Genomic DNA, 24,239 nt, shown 5'->3' on the forward strand with positions numbered 1-24,239 from the left:
GGCTGAGTACTGCGGGGCTCACCTGGTAGTAGTAATCATCCAGGCGGGGGTTTATACTCTGCAGTTGCACCATCTGCACTTTTATCACCCAGTCCTTCTCTTTTCTGGTCATGAGGTTAGCATAGGGGTCTGGCTGCTGAGACCAAGGCTTCTTGGCTGGGGGACTTTAAGCCAGGAAGAACAACCCTTTAGACTTACCCACCACTGCCACTTCCTAAGGAGTGTGGTGAGCAGGAAGTGGGGCTCTCTGGGAAGGATGGAGCAAGCACAGGGGTGGGCAACAGTATGAGAGTTTTAACCACCAAATGGGAGCTTTGAGGGAGACAACTGGTCACAAGGGGAGACCCAGCATGCAGATGGGTTCCCCTCAACCCTGCTCCTGGTCTGGGCTGTACCTTGGTGTTTGACTGTGCTGCTGCTGCTGCTGCAAGATCCGTTGGTGCTGAGGGTGGAGCTGGGTCAGATGACTGGGAAGACAAGAAGTAACTTGAGCTGGGTGAAAGGAAGCTCTCAGTTCTCTGCCCCCTCCATTCATTCAGCGCAGGTCAGCTAAGGTGAACATCTAAGGAACCTCATCTTTAGGTACTTTCCCAAAGTCGGCCACATGGCACATCATAGTCCTAGACCCATAGGGCTCCCAAGCTCCTTCAACATCTATTTTCCTGCAATTTGGCTGCAGGAAATCTTGGCACAGTAGAAAACCTTTTGGCCTGGTCATCAGGAGTTCTGAATCCTAGTGGCAGTTCCATCATGCTAGCTGATTGCAAATAAATTTTTATTGTTAATTTTTTTTGAGACAGTCTCCCTCTGTCATCCAGGCTGGAGTGCAGTGGCACAGTCTCAGCTCACTGCAACCTCTGGCTCCTGGGTTCAAGCGATTCTCCTGCCTCAGCCTCCCAAGTAGCTGGGATTACAGGCTCCCACCACCATGCCCAGCTCATTTTTATATTTTTAGTAGAGACAGGGTTTCACCATGTTGTCCAGGCTGGTCTTGAACTCCTGGCCTCAAGTGATCCTCCCACTGCGGCCTTCCAGAGTGCTAGGATTACAGGCGTGAGCCACAGCACCCGGCTTTAAATAAGTTTTTAATCTTCCTCGGGCTACATTTGTGAGGGAGAAGGAATTACACTATACCTCAGACTTCTCTTACTAGATTTCTGTTTTCCTGTGGCAACTGGTAGGCACGGTCCCCACCCCTCCTCAGCCAGCACCTCCTGAGAACCTCAAATCAGTACCTGAACCTAGGGGGCCACGAGGTCAGCAGGCTGCAGAAAAGAGTTGGGTCTGGTGAGGGCAGCCGAGGTCCAAAGTGCCGTGCTGGAGAGCTGGTGCTGGGAAATGTAGGCCAGAAAGGGATGGGCGACAGGTAGTCCAAGGTCTGAGAGAGGAATTAAGAGGTCTGGGAGAATGCCATCTCCACCAAAAGAATGCTGCTGTTGTTGTGAGGGCTCAGTTCCTTTCCTGCCTTTTCCCCTCAAGAACTTCACCCAACATTGTGCCATCTTGTGAGTCCCTCAAGGCAGCTTTGAGGGCACCAGACTGTGGTTCCTGCCCTTGTTTCTTTTCTTTCCTTTTCCTTTTTTTTTTTTTGAGACAGAGTCTCACTCTGTCGCCCAGGCTGGACTGCAGTGGTGTGATCTCTGCTCACTGCAAGCTCCACCCCCTGGGTTCACGCCATTCTCCTGCCTCAGCCTCCTGAGTAGCTGGGATTACAGGCATATACCACCAAGCCTGGCTTTTTTTTTTTTTTAATATTTTTAGTAGAGACGGTGTTTCACCATGTTAGCCAGGATGGTCTCGATCTCCTGATCTTGTGATCCACCCGCCTCAGCCTCCCAAAGTGCTGGGATTACAGGCGTGAGCCACCACACCCAGCCCTACCCTTATTTCAACAGGGCTTGACTAGGAAGCAGCTCTTTATTCCCTGACAATGTGGGGTCATGTGCTTTTCCTACTCTCCTCTCTATGATAGCCTTCTCTTGGGCTGTTTTCAGCCGCTGGGGCAGTACTCATCTGTCTTTTTCTGACTCACTTGAAGCCCTCCTCAAAACTCTAATTCTTTCTAGTTCTCCCTGCAGGATATCGTCATTCTTGAATTCCTCTACCCCAGGCCGTGTTCCCATTACACAGTTAATTGAAGGGCAGGTGCTCTTTCCAGCTAAGGGCTGGCCATCTACTGAAAGATTGCCTAAGGCAGGAGTAGTTTGTCCTTGTTCATACACATGGCCAGTTGTCCTAGTACCACATATGAAGGTGTCTATCCATGCCCATGGTTGGGCACACCACCTCTGTCATTTATCAAGCTCCTTTATGCTGGGGCAACTCCCACCTCCCATACCCATACCTCACTTTGGGTGCCTTAACTCCAGACCAGGGTTGGGGCCAGATTGAACATAATGGATGGAATCCTCACTATGCACAGTATGAAGGCTGCAGTAGACTCACCTGCCACAGAAAATGCAAGGAGGCAAGTGACATTCCCAGCACACCAGGGGCCTTGACTCCAGGGGAGCTGAGCAGAGCTCTCTGGAACAGGAGGGAGGAACCAGGCTTGAATGGGCCTCTGTAGTGTCTTCTACATTCACCTGTGTTTTTGAGGAGGTGGACGGAGGCAGCAAGACCAGCTATTCCAACATCCAGGGCAGTGGCAACTTGGCCCTCCCTCAGGTTCAAAGTCAACTGGGCCAGGATCCCTCTCCCTCTCCTGGGAGGAATAAGACTACTGCAGTGGTCCTCCCTTATTCAAGAGAGATACGTTCCAAGACCCCCAAGGGATGCCTGAAACCAGATAGTACTAAACCCTGTGTAGTGCTTTTTCTTATATATACACACCTATGATAGTTCATATTAAAAATTTTTTTTTTTTAGAGTCAGGGTCTTGCTCTGACACCCAGACTGGAGTGCAGTGGCACTATCATAGCTCACTGCAGGCTCAAACTCCTGAGCTCAAACCTGCCTCCTGCTTCAGACTCCTAAGTAGCTGGGACTACAGGCATGTACTACCATATCTGGCTAATTTTTGAAATTTTTTTTTTTTTGGTAGCGACAGGGTCTTGCTTTGTTGCCCAGGCTGGTCTGGAACTCCCGGCCTCAAGCAATCCTCTCAAAGTGCTGGGATTACAGACATGAGCCACTGCACCTGGCCAGTTTAATTTATGAATTAGATTCAATAAGAAATGAACAAGGCCGGGCGCGGTGGCTCAAGCCTGTAATCCCAGCACTTTGGGAGGCCGAGGTGGGTGGATCACGAGGTCAGGAGATCGAGACCATCCCTGGCTAACATGGTGAAACCCCGTCTCTACTAAAAATACAAAAAACTAGCCGGGCGTGGTGGCGGGCGCCTGTAGTCCCAGCTACTCAGAGGCTGAGGCAGGAGAATGGCGTGAACCCAGGAGGCAGAGCTTGCAGTGAGCCGAGATCGTGCCACTGCACCCCAGCCTGGGCGACACAGCAAGACTCCGTCTCAAAAAAAAAAAAAAAAAAAAAAGAAGAAGAAATGAACAATACAAATAGAACAGTTATAATGATATACTGTAATAAAACTTACGTGAATGTAGTCTTTTAAAATACCTTATTGTACTATACTCGCCTATTTTCAGACTATAGTTGACCAAGGGTAACTGAAATGGCAGAAAGTGAAACCATGGACTACTGTATCTTAGTAGTAGGTTGAAGGAAGGTCTGATTCACTTCATATCTACATGGGAGTCCTTGTCCTTCTCCACTAGTTATGGGATCCAAGGGAACAAATACCAGGAATGGACTAGTGAGACAGAGGCCCAGGATCAGGCAAAGATGACTCATCTTTAACACTAGTAGCAGGGCCACCGCCTGTGGGCGATGCACAGCTCTGCTAGGACCTGGTTTTAAGGCAAGAACAGCATCAGAAATGAAGTGGAAGACAGGAGAAAGAGGGAAGGAGAGAGTCCCTAGTTCAGGTTCAAGGCTTAAAAACGAAGTGTTAATCCAGAACTTGCCTTGAAAAAGGGTGGAAAAGAGAAGAGGAATGTTTAGTGACAGCCTGTGAGCCACAGACAGTTCAGGACAACCCTCTCCCATTCCCTCCTGCCATGGTACCTGGGTGTTATGGACAGCACCAAGTACAGTTGGATCCCCAAGATCATTCTCTTCCTCCTCTTCCTCCTCCAGGTCTGGGTCCAGATCCTCCTCCTCCTCCTCTTCCTCCTCCTCCCCTTCATTCTCTTCTTCTTTTTCCAAGTGGCAGGCAGACACCAGCTCCTCCTCAGGAGCCAAAGGGCCACAGGTCTTACCTGGCCCTTGGTTTAAGTGTGGGCCAGAGGAGAAGGTAAAATGGGGGCTCAGGTGTGAGTCTTGTCTAGAGAGGCTACTACTCAATAGCACTTCTGTTCTTAAGCCATCTCCAGCACCACCTTTGAACATAATGCCTCCTGTCCTGTGGGTTTAACTCAGCCTCCCCTCTCCCAAGTTCCCCTGAACCATCCCCTAGTAAGTCAAATGAAACCTGAGCCAGGTGTGGTGGCTTGTGCCCATAGTCCCAGGTACTTGGGAGGCCAAGGTGGGAAGATCATTTGGGCCCAGGAGTTTGAGATCAGCCTGGGCAACACAGTGAGACCCTGTCTCTAAATAACAATTTAAAAAGCAAACAAAAGGAACCTGGCAGATACCAAACACCTTCACTTTCACATCACCTCTTCAATTGCTTAAGTTCTAGCACAGCCTTTTCCATCTGCTCTGCCCCACCCAACGCCCTTTCTGTTGCCTCTTTGAACAAGTTCCAGCTGCCCCGACTCACTGCAATTTAACCCTACTGTGTGCCATATACTTTACGTGCATATGTTCATTTAACAGTCATATGAGGCTGTCCTGGGTTGTTATGGATAGTTTTGCTAGGTTGGTGAGAAAAATAAAGCCCAGAAGAGTGACCTCTCAGTCACCCACTGTAATATAATTAGCAAGTGGAAGAATTGGGAATGACTTCCGGTGACTCTGGCCATCCAAGCCCATACGTGAAACAGACCAGCAAGCTCTGCATGCTGGGGCATTTATATAACACCACGGCCCACTTGTTGATACCTTCAAGGCATTTCATCTTGGTAGGCTGGTGAACTTCCTTCTTGCCTGTGTCCTCCAGTGAAAAAGCATTGCCAGCCTCTGGAAGGTAAACCTGAGACAAGAAAGAGGCCAAGAGGCACCATTGTCAGTAAGGATGATATGGCACCCTAAAACAGCCATGGAATCCTCCCAGCAAGATGGTGAGAGAATTCTTGGCCATGGTCTTGAGGAGAGAGACCCTGGGGTCTCAGACTGCCATAAACCCCCACCCTCCCAGCTCAGCTCTAGGGAGCTGTCCCACAAAGGGACAGAAATGAGGGACAGGCTAGGAGAAGGAAGAGAAGTACTTCCCAACGGACATCACCAGTCACCGTCCGAGTGTGGTGATGCCTTGCTGCTGACACCCACCATCTGACTGTTGCTGCCCTTTCTGTTTAAGTTATTCATAGCAGCCTGGGCCAGGACCTGTTTGCTGCTCCTGCCTTTAAAAGTCCCAGCTCCTCCCCTGCTTACCCATTAAAGGGCCAGCATCCTCCAACCTTTGGGGCCTGATGGAAATATGAGAACATAGTTTAATGATTAAAAAAATCCTTGAACAGAGAAAAGACATAAATTGCATTTTAGCCATCCATGGTTTTTAGTATAGTTTATTGGGATTGATATTTGGGGGCAGATATTTAAAAAGAGGATCCCTGTTTTCCACACCCTTCATTGGTACTTTGTGAGGTTGCATTTCATTTAATCCCTCGGTTTTGCTTCAACAAACTTGGATAGGAAAGTCCTGGGTAGATCCTGGGGAGGATGCCTAGCAACCAAGTTCCTGGTGCTTCAGGGCAGCGTACTTGAAGCCCTCAAGTCCACCTGATGATGCTTGCCCTTCACCGGGTCATGTGAGCTTAAGTCAGCTACTCAGCTCGGACTGATGAGAGACCCCTGTGAATTCGGAAGCCAGATCTTCACGGTAAAAACACTTTTGCATGAGATACACAATCTTACATCTTCTTGGCTGCTCTAATGGCAAACTGGTCCAGAAGCTCAGGAGTAAAAACAAATTAACAACAACAAAAACAGAAACATAGCCGCTCCTGGTAGGCAAAACCCAACACCCTCCCAAGCCTCGTCTAACCCTTGGTTCTGTGCCCACACCCTGTGTCCAGCTGAAACCCACATGACTTTGTAGAAGTTCTGAATAAAAATAAAAAGTAAGTTAATTTCCCTACATCAAAGATGAAAGTTAGAATCCTCTTGTCATCGTGATAAGATCATGATTCTCGGTGCCTTTAAAGGAAAATATTTGTTTCAGAAGTTTTACTGCAGGTCATAAACGATATGGGTGGGGGAACATATATAAGTAGCTTGAAAGTTACTGAAAAACTTCTCATATATCTGAATTGGGTTCTGACCTTTTTTTTTTTTTTTTTTTTTTTTTTTTTTTTTTTTTGTGAGATAGCATCTCACTCTGTCACCCAGGCTAGAGTGCAGTGGCGTGATCTGGGCAGCCTCCATCTCCCGGGTTCAAGAGATTCTCCTGCCTCAGCCTCCCGAGTAGCTGGGATTATAGGCAGCCACTACCATACCCAGCTAATTTTTGAATATATATATTTTTTTCAGTAGAAACAGCGTTTTGCCATGTTGGCCAGACTTGTCTCAAACTCCTGACCTCAAGTAATCCACCTGCCTTGGCCTTCCAAAGTGCTGGGATTACAGGCACGAGCCACCACACCCGGCCAGGTTCTGGCCTTTTTGGTAATGTTATTCAGCTGTTTCTCTCAGGCACTTCCTAATAACGTACTTTGGCACTATTAACCAAAGGACCAAATGGTGAATTTCAGTGTTCTAGAGGTGATTCATCAGGTTGTTGTAGAGATAGATCTTAAGGAGAAACTTGTTGCATGAAGATTTTCATTCTGAAGGGACTTCTGGTATTGACTAGTACCAAAGCAGGTGGATTAGGGCTCAGTCTTTAAGATCACAGCCCTGCCCTGGCTGTTTGGAGTTTCACTTGGGACCTACTGTTTTTTATGAAGGTCCCCTGCCCTTATCTCATATGTCTACTGATCCTCTAGATGTTCTAACTTTCCTGCCATCATTTAATTATGTTAAGTTTAAGCCAAGCCTATGCTAGGTTTGGGGTACACAATGAATAAAGCAGATGCTTCCCACAGCCTCTTAGAGCTTCTTCTAGAATAAGAAGTACACACAGGTACACAGGATTGTTGGATCAGATTTTAAAAAGACATTAGAGTGACTCATACCTGTAATCCCAGCACTTTGGGAAGCTGAGGCAGGAGGATCATTTGAGCCCAGGAGTTCAAGATAAGCCTGGGCAACATAGGAAGACTCTGTCTCTATTAAACAATTTTTCTTAAAGAAAAAAAAATGACATTAGAAATATTTAAATTTGCTGCATAAAACACTTTTATGGGGAGATTTTTAAATCCATTGTTTCAGGTTATTTAACAGCAGTAGATCTAGTCTGGCTTTCAATTTCTTCTTGAGTTTTAAGTTATATATCTTCTAGGAATTTGTCAATGTGTCCATTTCTTGTAAATTTTCAAATTTGTTGGCATAAAGTTGTTCATAGTATAAGAGTATTTAAAAATCCATGCTATAACTATACTTTGTCTTTCCTACCCCCTTTTATTTACTTATTTTGAGACAGAGTCTTGCCTGTCACCCAGGCTGGAGTGCAGTGGCACAGTCTCAGCTCACTGCAACCTCCACCTCCCGTGTTCAAGCAATTCTCCTGCCTCAGCCTCCAAAGCAGCTGAGATTACAGGTGCATACCACCATGCCTGGCCAATTTTTGTATTTTTTTTTTTTTTTTAGTAGAGATGGGCTTTCGCCATGTTGGGCAGGCAGGTCTCCAACTCCTGGCTTCAAGTGATCCACCTGCCTTGGCCTCCCGGAGTGCTAGAATTACAGGCGTGAGTCACTGCATCCGACCCTTTGTCTCCCTTTTTATTCCTAATATTATTCATCTCCTCCTTTGTTCTTCTTTCCAGAGTTTGTCTGTTTTATTAGTCTTTTAAAAGAACCATATATGTCAGGTTTCCTTCAGGAAATAGATGGTGTACTAAAACTGGATAATCTAGTAAAGAGATATTTATAAAAGTATAGAAAGAGTATAGTGAAACCACAAGTAATAGCAGAATCCCCTGGGACTGGGACAAGAGGATGGAACAGTCACCAGAACCTGGAGAGAGAGAAGGCTGCCTGGCTTCAGATAATGTCAGCATCTGTGCCGTATGAGTTCCAATGTGGCAGCCCTCTCCTAAATTATACCCATTCCCTCTGGATCTGGGATCTGCTCCCTCCCCTTGCCCCTGAGGTCTGGGGGTGGGAAAGGCTCCCCACTCTTGCTAGTTCCAGGGTGCTTCACTGTCCTTTACAAGTTTCCTGTTCACAGCTTGATGAATATTCCCTTTCGGACATGCTCCTCAGTTACAGCACTTGAATGTGCCATCTGCTTCCTGTTGGGAGCATGACTGACACTGCTCCATCACCAGCCTGCTGAGCTGTTCTTTAATTTGTCCTTGTTCAGCTTCCTCTCCCATCCATCTCTCATTAGTGATTCTAAAAGATAGGGATTATCCTCCAGTCCTCCACACAACTCCCATCTTTTCTCTCAGCAGTCAACCTCACCTCTTATGTTATGGGGAAAATAGAGGCCACTGGGGCTGATCTACTTCAATTCATACTTAGAGGAAATTATACACAGCCACAGGCCTCCTCACCTTGCACTTCCAGGTGGGGGGCCCTCCTCCTCTTCAAGTCTAGACTCTCTTCCTGGATGTTTGGCCCTTCAGCCACTTCTCTCTGTGTCTTGAGCCTCTCTGTTTTCCCCTCTTTTTCTTAGAGTATAGCATAGAAATATCAGGATGTGTCCACTTCTTGGAGACAAATCCGCGTCTTGTTTTTGTTCCTTATTTTAACTGCCCTTTAGGTCTCTCCTACCCAACAAACCAAACTTCTCCATTTCCTCACATCATTCCTTCAACTGTTGCTTTCTGGCTTTTGACTCCATCATAGTGGTGGCAACAGGGACAAACAGACATAATCTCCATAAGCCCCTTCAATACTTTTTCTGGACAATTGACAATTATTTGACGTGTTAGTGCTCTGCAAATGCAGGGTCAAGACAAGTCCCCTACCCTTATTTCCACCTAGATGCCACCTATATAATTCTCGGGTTAAAAAATATATATCTGGAGCTACCATTACTAGTTACTCTGCAGAGACTTTTCTCGATACCATTACCAATGATTTTTCTTTCTTTATTTTTATTTTTAGAGATGGGGTCTCACTCTTTCACCCAGGCTGGAGTGCAGTGGCGTGATTATAACTCACTGCAAACTTGAACTTCTGGACTCAAGCAATCCTCCTGCCTCAACCTTCCAAGTAGCTGGGACTATGGCGTACACAACCACACCCAGCTAATTTTTAAAATTTTTGTAGAGATGGCATCTCACTTTGTTGCCCAGACTGGTCTCAAACTCCTGGGCTCAAGTTGTTCTCTCACCTTGGCCTCCCAAAGTGCTGGGATTACAGATGTGAGCCACCTCTTTCGGCTGTGATTTCTTAACTGTAAGTGCAAAAGATATGTTTCAGTGCTGACCTTAGCTGAAGTCTCTCAGCATTCAACACTGCTGATCATGTCCTCCTTGGATCTTTGCGCTCCCACAGCTTCCCAACACTTGTGTCCTGGCTCTTCCTGTACCTCTTGGGTCATCTTTCTTTGGCCCTTTTCCTGCTCCCTTTATCTTCTTCCCATCCCTTGAATATCCACTTCCTCAGGCTACTTCTCAGTCCTCTATATATCAAAAATTCTTAATCTGAGGATCCTCTGAAATTGTGTATATGTTGGTGTGGTTTTCAATATGTTCAGTTTTCTGGAAAGAGCATCCATAGCTTTTATCACGTCCCAAAGGGATCAAGGATCCGCAAAGGTTAAATCCTCTGCAACCTGATATCCCTGGGCAATCTCATCTCATGCTGATGATTTCCAAGTTCTTTTGTCAGATCGGACACTCCCCAACTTACAACACCTCAGTGTTTCTCATGTCCCATTCTTTACATAAAGCATAAGGCCCTTTACAATCTGACCCTGACTGTCATAGAAGGCAACCAGTCTCCTATCTTAAAGTTCCCTGCCTTCTAGATTGAGTTTCAGAAACAGTAAACCGCTTTTAGCTGCGTGGGGAAATTAGGGTTCCACTTGAGTCTTCTCTCATAATCGCTGTGCACCAGGTTGTCCCTACCCTGGAGACCTCTTGCCCTTGGTCTGGGAGGTATATTCTGTTGTTGATTGAGGCAGCTTCCTGTCCCAGTTCTGTCTTTTCAATGATATTGAAAGTGTGTATCTTAGCAGGTAATATGCTGTGCATTGTGTCATATAAGCAAAATGAAGTTACACAGTAAGAGTTATTTGAATTGGAAGATGATTTCTGAATTGTCTTATTCTAATATTCTAGTTATTCGAATGGGAAAAACAAACTCGGCTCAGGCTTCATCTCCTCCAGGAGGCCTTCTCAGATAGGCTTTTCCCTTCCAGCTTGGATAGTCGCTCTTATGTGTGCTCATTGATCCTTACGCCTTTTGCTCATTGCACCTACCACACTGTGTTGTCATTCTGTTTCTAAATTTGTCACTCCCACTTGTAAGCAGAGATGTTCCTCATCTCTGTGCCCCTGGCACTTAACACAGTCTCTGGAACAGAGTAGGTTCTTAGTAGATGTTGACTGAGCTGAACTGTAATGAAAAATTATGGACCTTCCCTGAGAGAGAGACTTCTTCAGAGGGGTTTCTTGCCAGCCACCTGGGTGTGTCCTACTCCAGGCCACTCCTCACGTTGTTCCCAAGAAATTTCATTCTGAGAAACAAACCAGAATATCTAAGCCAGAAATCATAAAAGAAAAGATACATAGATTTCACTAAAGAAAGTAAAACTTCTCTATTGAAGACATATTTATGCCAAAGTAAATGCTACATGGAGCAAAGATTTAAACATAAAAAAAAATCTCAAAAAGGTGACTGGCAAGATGGCTGAATAGGAATAGCTCCAGTCTGTAGCTCCAAGAGAGATCAATGCAGAAAGTGGGTGATTTCTGTATTTCCAACTGAGGTACCCAGCTCATCTCATTGGGACTGGTTAGACAGTGGGCGCAGCCCAAGGAGGCGAGCCGAGGCAGGGAGGGGCATTGCCTCACCTGGAAAGTGCAAGGGGTTGGGGAACTTCCTTCCCTAGCCAAGGGACTGTGAGAGACTGTGCCTTGAGGGAGGTGCACTCCAGCCCAGATACTATACTTTTCCCATGCTCTTCACAACCCAAAGAACAGGAGATTCCCTCAGGTGCCTACGCCACTAGGGCCCTGGGTTTCAAGCACAAAACTGGGTGGCTTTTTGGGCAGACACTGAGCTAGCTGCAGGAGTTTTTTTTTTTTCATACTCCAGTGGCACCTGGAATGCCAGTGAGACAGAACCATTCACTCCCCTGGGAAGGGGGCTGAAGCCAGGGAGCCGAGTGGTCTAGCTCAGTGGATGCCACCCCCACAGAGCCCAGCAAGCTGAGATCCACTGGCTTGAAATTCTCACTGCCAGCACAGCAGTCTGAAGTCAACCTGGGACACTTGAGCTTGGTGGGGGGAGGGGCATCCGCCATTACTGAGGCTTGAGTAAGTGGTTTTCCCCTCACAGTGTAAACAAAGCCGCCAGGAAGTTCAAACTGGGTGGAGCACACCGCAGTTCTGCAAAGCTGCTGTAGCCAGACTGCCTCTCTAGATTCTTCCTCTCTGGGCAGGGCATCTCTGAAAGAAAGGCAGCAGCCCCAGTCAGGGGCTTATAGATAAAACTCCCATCTCCCTGGGACAGAGCACTTGGTGGAAGGGGCAGATGTGGGCACAGCTTCAGCAGACTTCAACATTCCTGCCTGCTGACTCTGAAGAGAGCAGCGGATTTCCCAGCATAGTGCTCAAGCTCTGCTAAGGGAAAGACTGCCTCTGCAAGTGGGTCCCTGACCCCTATGCTTCCTGACTGTGAGACACCGCCCAGCAGGGGTCGACAGACACCTCATACAGGAGAGCTCCAGCTGGCATCTGGTGGGTGCCCCTCTGGGATGAAGCTTCCAGGGGAAGGAACAGGCAGCAATCTTTGCCTTTCTGTAGCCTCCACTGGTGATACCCAGGAAAACAGGGTCTGGAGTGGACCTCCAGCAAACTCCAGCAGACCTGCAGCAGAGGGGCCTGTTAGAAGGAAAACTAACAGAAAGGAACAGCATCAACATCAACAAAAAGAACATCCACACAGAAACCCCATCCGAAGGTTACCAACATCAAAGACCAAAAGTAGATAAATCCATGAAGACGAGGAAAAACCAGCACAAAAAGGCTGAAAATTCCAAAAACCAGAACACTTCTTCTCCTCCAAAAGATCACAACTCCTTGCCAGCAAGGGAACAAAACTGGAGAGAATGAGTTTGATGAATTGACAGAACTAGGCTTCAGAAGGCCGGTAATAACAAACTGCTCCAAGCTAAAGGAGCATGTTCTAACCCAATGCAAGGAAGCTAAGCAGCTTGAAAAAAGGTTGGAGGAATTGCTAACTAGAATAACCAGTTTAAAGAAGAACATAAATGACTTGATGGAGCTGAAAAATACAGCACAATAACTTTGTGAAGCATACACAAGTATCAATAGCCGAATCGATCAAGCAGAAAAAAGAATACTGGTGATTGAAGATCAACTTAATGAAATAAAGCAAGGAGACAAGATTAGAGAAAAAAGAATGAAAAGGAACAAACAAAACCTCTAAGAAATATGAGATTATGTGAAAAGACCAAATCTATATTTGATTGGTGTACCTGAAAGTGATGGGGAGAATGGAACCAAGTTAGAAAACACTCTTCAGGATATTATCCAGGAGAACTTCCCCAACCTAGCAAGACAGGCCAACATTCAAATTCAGGAAATACAGAGACCACCACAAAGATACTCCTTGAGAAAAGCAACCCCAGACACATAGTCATCAGATTCACCAAGGTTGAAATGAAGGAAAAAATGTTAAGGGTAGCCAGAGAGAAAGGTCGGGTTACCCAGAAAGGTAAGTCCATCAGACTAACAGCGGATCTCTCTGCAGAAACCCTACAAGCCAGAAGAGAGTGGGGACTAATATTTAACATTCTTCAAGAAAAGAATTTTCAACCCAGAATTTCATATCCAGCCAAAGTAAGCTTCATAATTAAAGGAGAAATAAAATCCTTTACAGACAAGCAAATGCTGAGAGATTGTGTCACCACCAGGCCTACCTTACAAGAGCTCCTGAAGGAAGCACTAAACATGGAAAGAAACAACCGATACCAGCCACTGCAAAAACATACCAAATTGTAAAGACCATCAACACTATGAAGAAACTGCATCAATTAACAGGCAAAATAACCAGCTAGCATCATAATGACAGGATCAAATTCACACATAACAATATTAACCTTAAATGTAAACGGGCTAAATGCCCCAATTAAAAGACACACACTAGCAAATTGGATAAAAAGTCAACACCCTGCCAGGCAAGGTGGCTCACGCCTGTAATCCTAGCACTTTGGGAAGCCAAGGCAGGCGGATCATGAGGTCAAGAGATTAAGACCATCCTGGCCAACATGGTGAAACCCTGTCTCTACTAAAAATACAAAAAATTAGCTGGGCGTGGTGGCACATGCGTGTAATCCCAGCTACTTGGCAGGCTGAGGCAGGAGAATTGCTTGAACCTGGGAGACAGAGGTTGCAGTGAGCCAAGATTGTGCCTTTGCACTCCAGCCTGGGCAACAGAGCGAGACTCCTCACTCTGTCTAAAAAAAAAAAAAAAAAAAAAAAAAGTCAAGACCCATCAGTGTGCTGTATTCAGGAGACCCATCTCGCATGCAAAGACACACATAGGTTCAAAATAAAGGGATGGAGGAATATTTACCAAGGAAATGGAAAGCAAATAAAGCAGGGGTTGCAATCCTAGTCTCTGATAAATCAGACTTTAAACCAATGAAGATCAAAAGAGACAAAGAAGGGCATTACATAATGGTAAAGGAATCAATGCAGCAAGAAGAGCTAACTATCCTAAATATATATGCACCCAATACAGGAGCACCCAGATTCATAAAGCAAGCTCTTAGAGACCTACAAAGAGATGTAGACTCCCACACAATAATAGTGGGAGACTTTAACACTCCATTGTCAATATTAGACAGATCAACGAGACAGAAAATTAACAAGGATATTCAGGACTTGAACTCAGCTCTGGACTAAGTGGACTTAATAGACATCTACAGAACTCTCCACCCCAAATTAACAGAATGTACATTCTTCTCAGCACCACATTGCACTTCTTCTAAAATTGACCACATAATTGGAAGTGAAACCCTCCTCAGCAAATGCAAAAGAATGGAAATCATAACAAACAGTCTCTCAGACCACAGTGCAATGAAATTAGAACTCAGGATTTAGAAACTCAAAACCACACAACTACATGGAAACTGAACAACGTGCTCCTGAGTAACTACTGGGTAAATAACGATATTAAGGCAGAAATAAAGAAGTCTTTGAAACCAATGAGAACAAAGACACAACGTACCAGAATCTCTGGGCCACATTTAAAGCAGTGTTTAGAGGGAAATTTATAGAACTAAATGCCTACAAGAGAAAGTAGGAAAGATCTAAAATCAACACCCTAACATCACAATTAAAAGAACTAGAGAAACAAGAGCAAACAAATTCAAAAGCTAGCAGAAGACAAGAAATAACTAAGATCAGAGCAAAACTGAAGGAGATAGAGACAGAAAAACCCTTCAAAAAATCAGTGAATCCAGGAGCTGGTTTTTTGAAAAGATAAATAAAATAGATAGACCACTAGCCAGACTAATAAAGAAGAAAAGAGAGACACAATAAAAAATGATAAAGGGGATATCACCACTGATCCCACAAAAATACAAACTACCATCAGAGAATACTATAAACACCTCTATGCAAATAAACTAGAAAATCTAGAAGAAATGGATAAATCCCTAGACACATACACCCTCCCAAGACTAAACCTGGAAGAAGCTGAATCCCTGAATAGACCAATAACAAGTTCTGAAATTGAAGCAGTAATGAATAGCCTACTAATCAAAAAAGTCCAGGACCAGATGGACTCACAGCCGAATTCTACCAGAGGTATAATGAGGAACTGGTACCATTCCTTCTGCAACTATTCCAAACAATAGAAAAAAAGAGAATCCTCCCTAACTCATTTTATGAGGCCAGCATCATCGTGATACCAAAACCTGGCAGAGACACAACAAAAAAAAGAAAATTTCAAAGGCCAATATCTCTGATGAACATTGATGTGAAAATCTTCAATAAAATACTGGCAGACCAAATCCAGCAGCACATCAAAAAGCTTATCCATCACGATCAATTCAGCTTCATCCCTGGGATGCAAGGCTAGTTCGACATACGCAAATCAGTTAATGTAATCCATCACATAAACAGAACCAATGACAAAAACCACATGATCAGCTCAATAGATGCAGAAAAGGCCTTTGACAAAATTCAACACCCCTTCATGCTAAAAACTCTCAATAAACTAGGTATTGAGGAATGTATCTCAAAATAATAGGAGCTATTTATGACAAACCCACAGCCAATATCATACTGAATGGGCAAAAACTGGAAGCATTCCCCTTGAAAACCAGCACAAGACAAGGATGCCTTCTCTCACCACTCCTATTCAACATAGTTTTGGAAGTTCTGGCCAGGGCAATCAGGCAAGAGAGAGAAATAAAGGGTATTCAAATAGGAAGAGAGGAAGTCAAATTGTCTCTGTTTGCAGATAACATGATTGTATATTTAGAAAACCCCATTGTCTCAGCCCAAAATCTCCTTAAGCTGATAAGCAATTTCAGCAAAGTCTCAGGATACACAATCAATGTGCAAAAATCACAAGCATTGCTATACACCAATAATAGACAAACAGAGACCCAAATCATGAGTGAACTCCCAGTCACAAATGCTACAAAGAGAATTAAATACCTGGGAATCCAATTTACAAGGGATGTGAAGGACCTCTTCAAGGAGAGCTACAAACCACTGCTCAAGGAAATAAGAGAGGACACAAACAAATGGAAAATCATTCCATGCTCATGGATAGGAAGAATCAGTATCATGAAAATGACCAAAGTAATTTATAGATTCAATGCTATCCCCATCAAGCTACCATTGACTTTCTTTGCAGAATTAGAAAAAACTACTTTAAATTTCATATGGAACCAAAAAAGAGGCAAGTCAATCCTAAGCACAAAAAAACAGAGCTGGAGGCATCATGCTACCTGACTTCAAACTATACTACAAGGCTACAGTAACCAGAACAGCATGGTACTGGTACCAAAACAGATATATAGACCAATGGAACTGAACAGAGGCCTCAGAAATAACACTACACATCTACAACCATCTGATCTTTGACAAACCTGAGAAAAATAAGCAGTGGGGGAAAGGATTCCCTATTTAATAAATGGTGTTGGGAAGACTGGCTATCCATATGCAGAAAACTGAAACTGGACCCCTTCCTTGTACTTTATATACAAAAATTAACTCAAGATGGATTAAATACTTAAATGTAAGATCGAATTTAAATAAAAGCACTAGAAGAAAACCTAGGCAATAGCATTCAGGACATAGGCATGGTCATAGCCATGACTAAAACAACAAAAGCAATGGCAACAAAAGCCAAAATTGACAAATGGGATCTAATTAAACTAAAGAGCTTCTGCACAGCAAAAGAAACTGTCATCAGAGTGGACGGGCAACCTACAGAATGGGAGAAAAATATTGCAATCTATCCATCTGACAAAGGGCTAATATCCAGAATCTACAAAGAACTTAAACAAATTTACAAGAATAAAACAAACAACCCCATCAAAAAGTGGGTGAAGGATATGAACAGACACTTCTCAAAAGAAGACATTTATGCAGCCAACAAACATATGAAAAAAAGTTCATCATCACTGGTCATTAGAGAAATGGAAATCAAAACCACAATGAGATACCATCTCATGCCAGTTAGAATGGCGATCATTAAAAAGTCAGGAAACAACAGATGCTGGAGAGGATGTGGAGAAATAAGAATACTTTTACACTGTTGGTGGAAATGTAAATTAGTTCAACCATTGTGGAAGACAGTGCGGTGATTCCTCAAGGATCTTGAATCAGAAGTACCATTTGACCCAGCAGTCCCATTCCTGGGTATATACCCAAAGGGTTATAAATAATTCTACTATAAAGACACATGCACAGGTATGTTTACTGCAGCATTGTTCACAATAGCGAAGACTTGGAACCAACCCAAATGCCCATCAATGATAGCCTGGATAAGGAAAATGTGGCACATATACACCATGGAATACTATGCAGCCATTAAAAAGGATGAGTTCACGTCCTTTGCAGGGACATGGATGAAGCTGGACACCATCATTCTTAGCAAACTAACACAACAGAAAACCAAACACTGCATGTTCTCACTCATAAGTGGGACTTGAACAATGAGAATACATGGACACAGGGCGGGGAACATCACACACTAGGGCCTGTTGTGGGGTGGGGGACTAGGGGAGGGATAGCATTAGGAGAAATACCTAATGTAGATGACTGGTTGATGGGTGCAGCAAACCACCATGGCATGTGTATACCTGTGTAACAAACCTGCACGTTCTGCACAAGTATCCCAGAACTTAAAGTATAATAATAAAAAAGAAATCTCAAAACTACTAAAAGAAAATATGTGAATGTTGGCCAAGCATGGTGTCTCACGCCTGTAATCCCAGCACTTTGTGAGGCTGAGGCGGGCGGATCACCTGAGGTCGGAAGTTCGAGACTAGCCTGACCAACATGGAGAAACCCCATCTCTACTAAAAATACAAATAGCCATCCCGGTACTTTGGGAGGCCAAGGCAGGTGGATCACTTGAGGTCAGGAGTTCGAGACCAGCCTCACCAACATAGCAAAAACCCGACTCTACTGAAAAACAAGTTATGGGTATGGTGGCATGTTCCTGTAATCCCAGTTACTTGGGAGGCTGAGGCACAAGAATTGCTTGAACCCGGGAGGCGGAGGTTGCAGTGAGCTGAGAACACGGCACCACTGCACTCCATCCAGCTTGAGCCATAGAGTGAGACTCTGTCTCAAATAAATAAATAAAATAAAAAAATATATAAAGTAAAGCTGGGCATGGTGGTGCGTACCTGTAGTACCATCTACTCAGGAGGCTAAGACAAGGCCAGCCTAGGCAACATAAAGAGACTCTGTCTCAAATAAATAGATAAATAAATAAGATACAAAGTAAAACAAGGAGATACAATTGGTGATAATGACCAGCTGGGGAAGAGAGTGGGGAGATAACTATCTTCCTTATTTTATAAAGGGAGGGTAACCTGGTACAAAGACTCTGGAGGCAGTTTCACAGTGTATAGACTGAATTATAATAGGGAAAACCTGCGAACATCCTCAATACAGGATTAGGTAAAAATGTATGGCATGTTTATATAATGAAATACTGTGAACACATGAAAAAACAATATAGATCTCTATTATAGAAATAGATATACTGTCCATGATAAATGGTTAAATAAAACGCAGTTTGCAGAGAAATCTCTGCACAATGATTGCATCTTTGTAAACATATATATTCATATTCATATCTGTATATGGATAGACAAAGAATAAACAATGCACTAGCAGTGGTTATGTCTGGTTTATAGAATAACAGGTAATTTAAATGGTTATCTTTATCCTTACCTATATTGTCTGAAGTTTTCATAATGGCCATGAATTTTATAATTAGAAAAAATAAAGCTATGTGGATAAGGTTTGTAAAAGAGCAAACAAAAAATACCCCAAAGACAAACAAAAAGAAAAAAAAAAACCCAGCTCTGTTGGCACCTGCATCACAGTCTAAAGGATAAAGTTCACATTCTTTACCTTGACACTAAGGTCTTCTGCAGGCTCTTCCTGATAGGGCTAATTTCTGGTATCGTAATCTATTTATAGCCTATAACCAGAGCCTATCAGCTCACCAGAGGAGGAACTTTCCCCAGTGCTGAGGAGCTAGCAGGCACTCAGTAAAGAATCCTTGAGTGACTGTGGTGAACACTGAGATCAGATGGAGAGGTTGGGGCCAGGTTGTGGAGGCATTTAGGCCAGGCTAAGAAGAAGAAAGCCAAAACTTTGGGATATCTTTGTCTTGGGGGCTGGAGGCCCCTCCTGTTACTCTTATTCCTCTTCAACACTGGCAACAGCAGGTAGAGCAGGAGTGGTCTGACCCATTTGGAGCCTGGCATCTGAGAAATGGCCCAGAAATGGCAGCACTGGCAGGACTCAGGCCTGTGATTCTCATGTGATGTGCTGGGCCCGCATCACTGGGGCTAACTCAGCTCGGTTTGTGGCAGTGATAGGAGGGGTAGACTAGGGCTCCTGACCAAACCAGGCTTCAGCAAAACTCGTACCTTCCTCAACTATGGAGCTGATGATAACCTGCCTCCAACATGAGTGTGCTCAGAATGCTCTGTGTGGCCAGAGCCTAGTTAACCAATAGGTAAACTTGACTTGGAAGAGACAAATATTTATAATGAATTAAGCTCCTAGAAACCAAGGCCAAAATGTCCATGATTCTGGAAAAAGGAGAAGAACTAATTTTCTATTGCTGCTGTAACAAATTTCCAAAAACTTGGTGGCTTAAGAAAACAGTTTATCATCTTGTATTTCTGTAGCTCAGAAGTCCAACACAAATTTCATGTGGCTAAAAACCAAGATGGCAGCAGAGCAGCATTCCTTTCTGGAGACTCTATGGGAGAACTCATGTCTTTGGCTTTTCCTCCTTCTAGAGGCCGCCTGCATCCCTTGATTCATGGCCTGTTCCTTCATCTCCAAAGCCAGCTTGTGGCATCTCTGACCCTTCTTCTGCAGTCACATCTCCCTCTGACTACTGTCAGGAAAAGTTCTCTGCTTTTAAGGACCTCTGTGATTACACTGGGCGTACCCAAATAATTCCTGATAATCTCCTTGTTTAAAGGTCCTCAACCTTAATTACATCTGCAAAGTCCCTTATACCATGTAAAGTAATCTTCCCTCAGGTTCTGGGGCATTATTTTGCCTACCACAAGGCATGATATAGAGAAAAGTCCAAAAAAGTTTTTTGTTGTTGTTGTTTTTTTTTTTTTTGAGACAGAGTCTTGCTCTGTCTTCTAGGCTGGAGCGCGATGGCGTGATCTCAGCTCACTGCAACCTCAACTCACTTCAGTCGAACTTCAAGCGGTTTCCTGCCTCAGCCTCCCAAGTAGCTGGGATTACAGGCATGTGCCACCATGCCCAGGTAAATTTTCTTGTATTTTTAGTAGAGACAGGGTTTCACCATGTTGGCCAGGCTGGTCTCGAACTCCTGACCTCAGGTGATCTGCCATCCTTGGCCTCCCACGGTGCTGGATTTACAGGTGTGATCCACCACAACCAGCCTAAAAATGTTAATAATTAGAAGCCAGTTCTGTATCAAATGACATGGAAAATATCAATATTTTATTACATTAAGATAAGCAAATTCAATGAATATACATACAAAATAATCCCAATTTTGTGGAACCCTTCCTTTCCCCCTACTAAACTCTGAGTTATGTGCTGACTGAGCCACCTCCTGCCTGTCATGGCCTGGTTTCTGGGGATAGATGGTGGAACCCACCTCACCCACTCACACTTGCAGAATGTTGGATGAGCAGAGGGGCAGTCCCACCTCAGGTTTTGCTGTCAGTGGTCATTAAATAGATTTTTGGCTAATTTGACATATGATAAATTGTCTTTTAGCAAACTCATTTGTGGCAAGTTGATCCACAGTTAAAACAAAAATAGTAATGATGATAAGAAATAATGAAATAAAAACAGTCACAGCTTTTTCCTCTCTGAAGTCCCCTCTCTGTCATTAGAGAGAGAGCTGTTTTCCTTTTTATTTTGCCTATTAAACTTCTGCTCCTAAACTCCCTGTGTGTGTCTGTCTCCTAAATTTTCCTGGCATGAGACGACAAACCCTGAGTATTTACCCCAGTCAACATAGCCACTTCTTATTGAGGACCTCATCCAGGATACCAAAGTACAGCATTCATCGAAACGAGTTAAGGAAACTTACAAGCTTTTGCCTACATTTTACACTAACCCTGCTTATTCCTGTGAATCAAGTGATGACCTGCAACTTGGAAGAAACAAAAAGGGATGGCAACATCTGGTGGAGGCAAACCACTGTTACGACCCATTGGAATGGCTGACAGCAATCAAACTCCAAATGGTGCTGCAGACAGAACCAAGCATGGACATGCCTATCTTCCGAGGACCCTTAGATCAACCCCAGGAGGAGCCTTAGCTGCTGTTGCCCATACAATGCCCCTTTTCAGCATGAAGTGGCCAGAAAGAGTCATCATCCAACACCCCCTAAAAGCAGTTAGGGAGACCATACTGGTCAACATGGTGAAACCCGGTCTCTACTAAAAGTACAAAAAAATTAGCTGGGCTTGTTGGCACACGCCTGTAGTCCCAGCTACTTGGGAGGCTGAGGCAGGAGAATCACTTGAACTCGGGTGGTGGAGGTTGCAGTGAGCCGAGATCGCACCATTGCACTCCAGCCAGGTGACAGAGCAAGACTCTGTCTCAAAAAAAAAAAAAAGGCAGTTAGGGTTGCCACTCCAGAGGGGGGAATGATACAGGAGTTAAGAAGAAATTAATTAGGGTATAGAAGTTTTCCTTTTAATGAAAAGCAGCCCCAAATTATTTTCCTTTCTAACAAAGAGCAGCCTGTAAAATTGAGCTGCAGACATAGATGCCCGCAGTTGTGCCAATCATGTTCAAGATGGTGGCTCCATCTTCCCTTCTCTCTGTCAGCCACTTGTACAGTATGGACAGACGAGATGGAGCCGGCCAAGGGGAAGTTCATCTGCATAGTAAGATTAGGGTGGGCTGGCCAGCCTTCCTGCCATGCTCTGTAAATGTCATACCCGATGGAACCAATCTGTGAGCCCTGCGTAAATCAGACACTGCCTCCTAAAGCCTGACTATAAAATCCGGGGCGTCGGCTGCCAGCCGGCCTTTTCCTCAGAAGTTCCCTCTCTCTCACTAGAGAGAGAGCTATTTTCTTTTCTCTTTCTTTTGCTTATTAAACCTCGACTCTTAAACTCAAAACAAAAACACACACAGTCACAAGCCCACCAAGTTCTGTTTACTCCTGTGGCCTTGCCTGCTCCTTCTGTGTCAATGATGGATCTGTGGACACCTCTCTTACCATTTTGTGCTGTTTATTTTGTTTTAAATTTCTGATTCTTTACCAAATAATTCTTCCTGGTTTCCTCACAGTTGTTTTAGGGGAAGAGTACTCTCTGAGAGCACCTGATTGGAAGCAGGTCTAATAGTGTCGGGGGCAGCCAGAAAGGACCCCACACTAACTGGCCAGAGGCAAGTGTCAGCTCCACAAGCTGCAAAGCAGGAAGCTATGAGTGAGAAGAATTTGTCAAAAGGGAAAAAGAATATTTGGAGGAGAATGTTTGTTTTTAATAGCGCTGCATGGAATTCAAGGCAAAATAGAAAATATCCAGGTTAGAATTCCGCAGTTTTAAGTAGGAACTGAGATGAAGAGCCAAGTACTGTACCTACAAGGGAAAACATCCCTAAAGGAGGCTATGCCAGTAATTTAGTAACTGCGTATAATTTTCTCCAGGGGAAATTCTGGGTCTGTCCTACTACTGCCACACAATTAAGAGATTTTGGCTTCAACATTTACCTAATCCATTTCTGCATCCAAGCTGACAGGTGATGCTACCTCTGATTCCTTTTATGCTTTTAGTGGGCTTATAATTAAGGATGAATAATACATTTAAAACTATGGTTATTACTGGGAGAGGATTTGGGAGAAATTAGGATTTTTATATTTCTGTACTTGATTTTTTGTATCAAGTTTATATAATTTTCCCAGTAAAAATAAATTGGCATCTGATAGACTGCAATGGTTACACACAAGCCTGTGAGACAGGTTCTCTGCCCACCGGATACTTGAACTCTCAACTTTTGTCTTTCCATTCATTCTCCTTCAAATAAAGATAATAGTACTTGCCTCATACGGATCTTGGGAGATTTTTTCCCCCTCCAAGGTATGGTGTCTGACTTAGTAACTGCCAATTAAAAAAAAATCTACCTTTTTGTGTTCTGTTTGTTTTGGGCCTGTTGCCCATTATGCAACAGCTCTCAAATCTGAAAAGTCAGGCTGAACATCTTAGGTAGTTGCTCACAAATTAATTATTGGGCTGATTTTAATTACACATTGGAATCTCCTGGTGGGCAGGGTCTGGCGTCTTCTGCTTTGAATTCCTTATAAGTACTTACATTTGCCACAAAGCCCTCACTCAACCAAAATTTGCTGAATTTAAAAGAATTAACACATAAGATTGAAGATTTTGAGTTCCAAAACAGATTTAACCAGGAGGTACTTTGGAGCAGGCAGCAATCTTCAAACTCCTTAAATTATACCATTTAACAATGGTTTTGTTTTAACTCTCTCCTCCTCTCCTTTCTTCTTTTTCTCCTCCTCCTGTCTTCTTTTTCTCCTCCTCCTTCTTCTTCCTCTTCCTCCTCCTCCCTTTTCTTCTTTCTTCTTCCTCCTACTCACCGTACTTCCTTCTTTTTCTTTCTTCTTCCTCCTTCTTTTCCCTCCTTCTTCTTCCTTCTTCTCCTTTTTGACGAATCAAGTGAAGCAGTGAAAGTGGAGAAGGAACAAAGAAATCTGTGACTGTGATGAATTAGTTGTAAACACCACTGTACTTGGACCAACCTTAATTTTCTTCTTTATAGTTTTTAGTATGATCCAATTTTCCATCATGTGCATATATTACTTTTATAAATGGAAAACAGCAAATGTCAGTTTAAAAAAATAACATGACACATCTTGGTGCTGGTTGCTCTGTATCTACTTCCCCTCACCTTCTCATTTGCTTCTATTCTTGCCTTGGTCTCCAAAGCCTCCCAATTACTTCTTATGGATCCCTTCTCGGAAAGTGCCCAGAGTTATTTTCTAGCAGAAAGATTGAGGCCTTTGGAATCCACCAGACCAAGATTTGAATCCCAGCTCAGTGAAATCATGGGAAGTATCTTACCTCTCTGCATCTC

At 43.9% G+C, this 24,239-nt stretch overlaps 1 protein-coding gene across 6 annotated transcripts in view; it reads right to left on the reverse strand.

The window, feature by feature from the left end:
- Positions 1-24,239, reverse strand: part of PATL2 (PAT1 homolog 2) — a 44,729-nt gene that overhangs the window by 6,199 nt on the left and 14,291 nt on the right. Inside the window, exons 1-8 of one of the 6 annotated variants that reach the window (XM_077939311.1) lie at positions 8,772-8,901; positions 5,548-5,582; positions 5,056-5,146; positions 4,078-4,277; positions 2,446-2,526; positions 1,236-1,378; positions 396-467; positions 23-164 (exon numbers count right to left, since the gene is read on the reverse strand). In XM_077939311.1, coding sequence (XP_077795437.1) covers positions 23-164; positions 396-467; positions 1,236-1,378; positions 2,446-2,526; positions 4,078-4,277; positions 5,056-5,071 — 654 coding nt within the window. In that variant the 5' untranslated portion in view covers positions 5,072-5,146; positions 5,548-5,582; positions 8,772-8,901. Of the gene's footprint in view, positions 1-22; positions 165-395; positions 468-1,235; positions 1,379-2,445; positions 2,527-4,077; positions 4,546-5,055; positions 5,147-5,547; positions 5,586-8,771; positions 8,902-24,239 lie in introns of those variants that run through there. The other 5 variants (XM_077939312.1, XM_028850866.2, XM_028850865.2 and 2 more) reach the window with 5 other exon arrangements.

This window comes from Macaca mulatta, chromosome 7 (assembly GCF_049350105.2).
Source record: "Macaca mulatta isolate MMU2019108-1 chromosome 7, T2T-MMU8v2.0, whole genome shotgun sequence".
NCBI lineage: Eukaryota > Metazoa > Chordata > Mammalia > Primates > Cercopithecidae > Macaca > Macaca mulatta.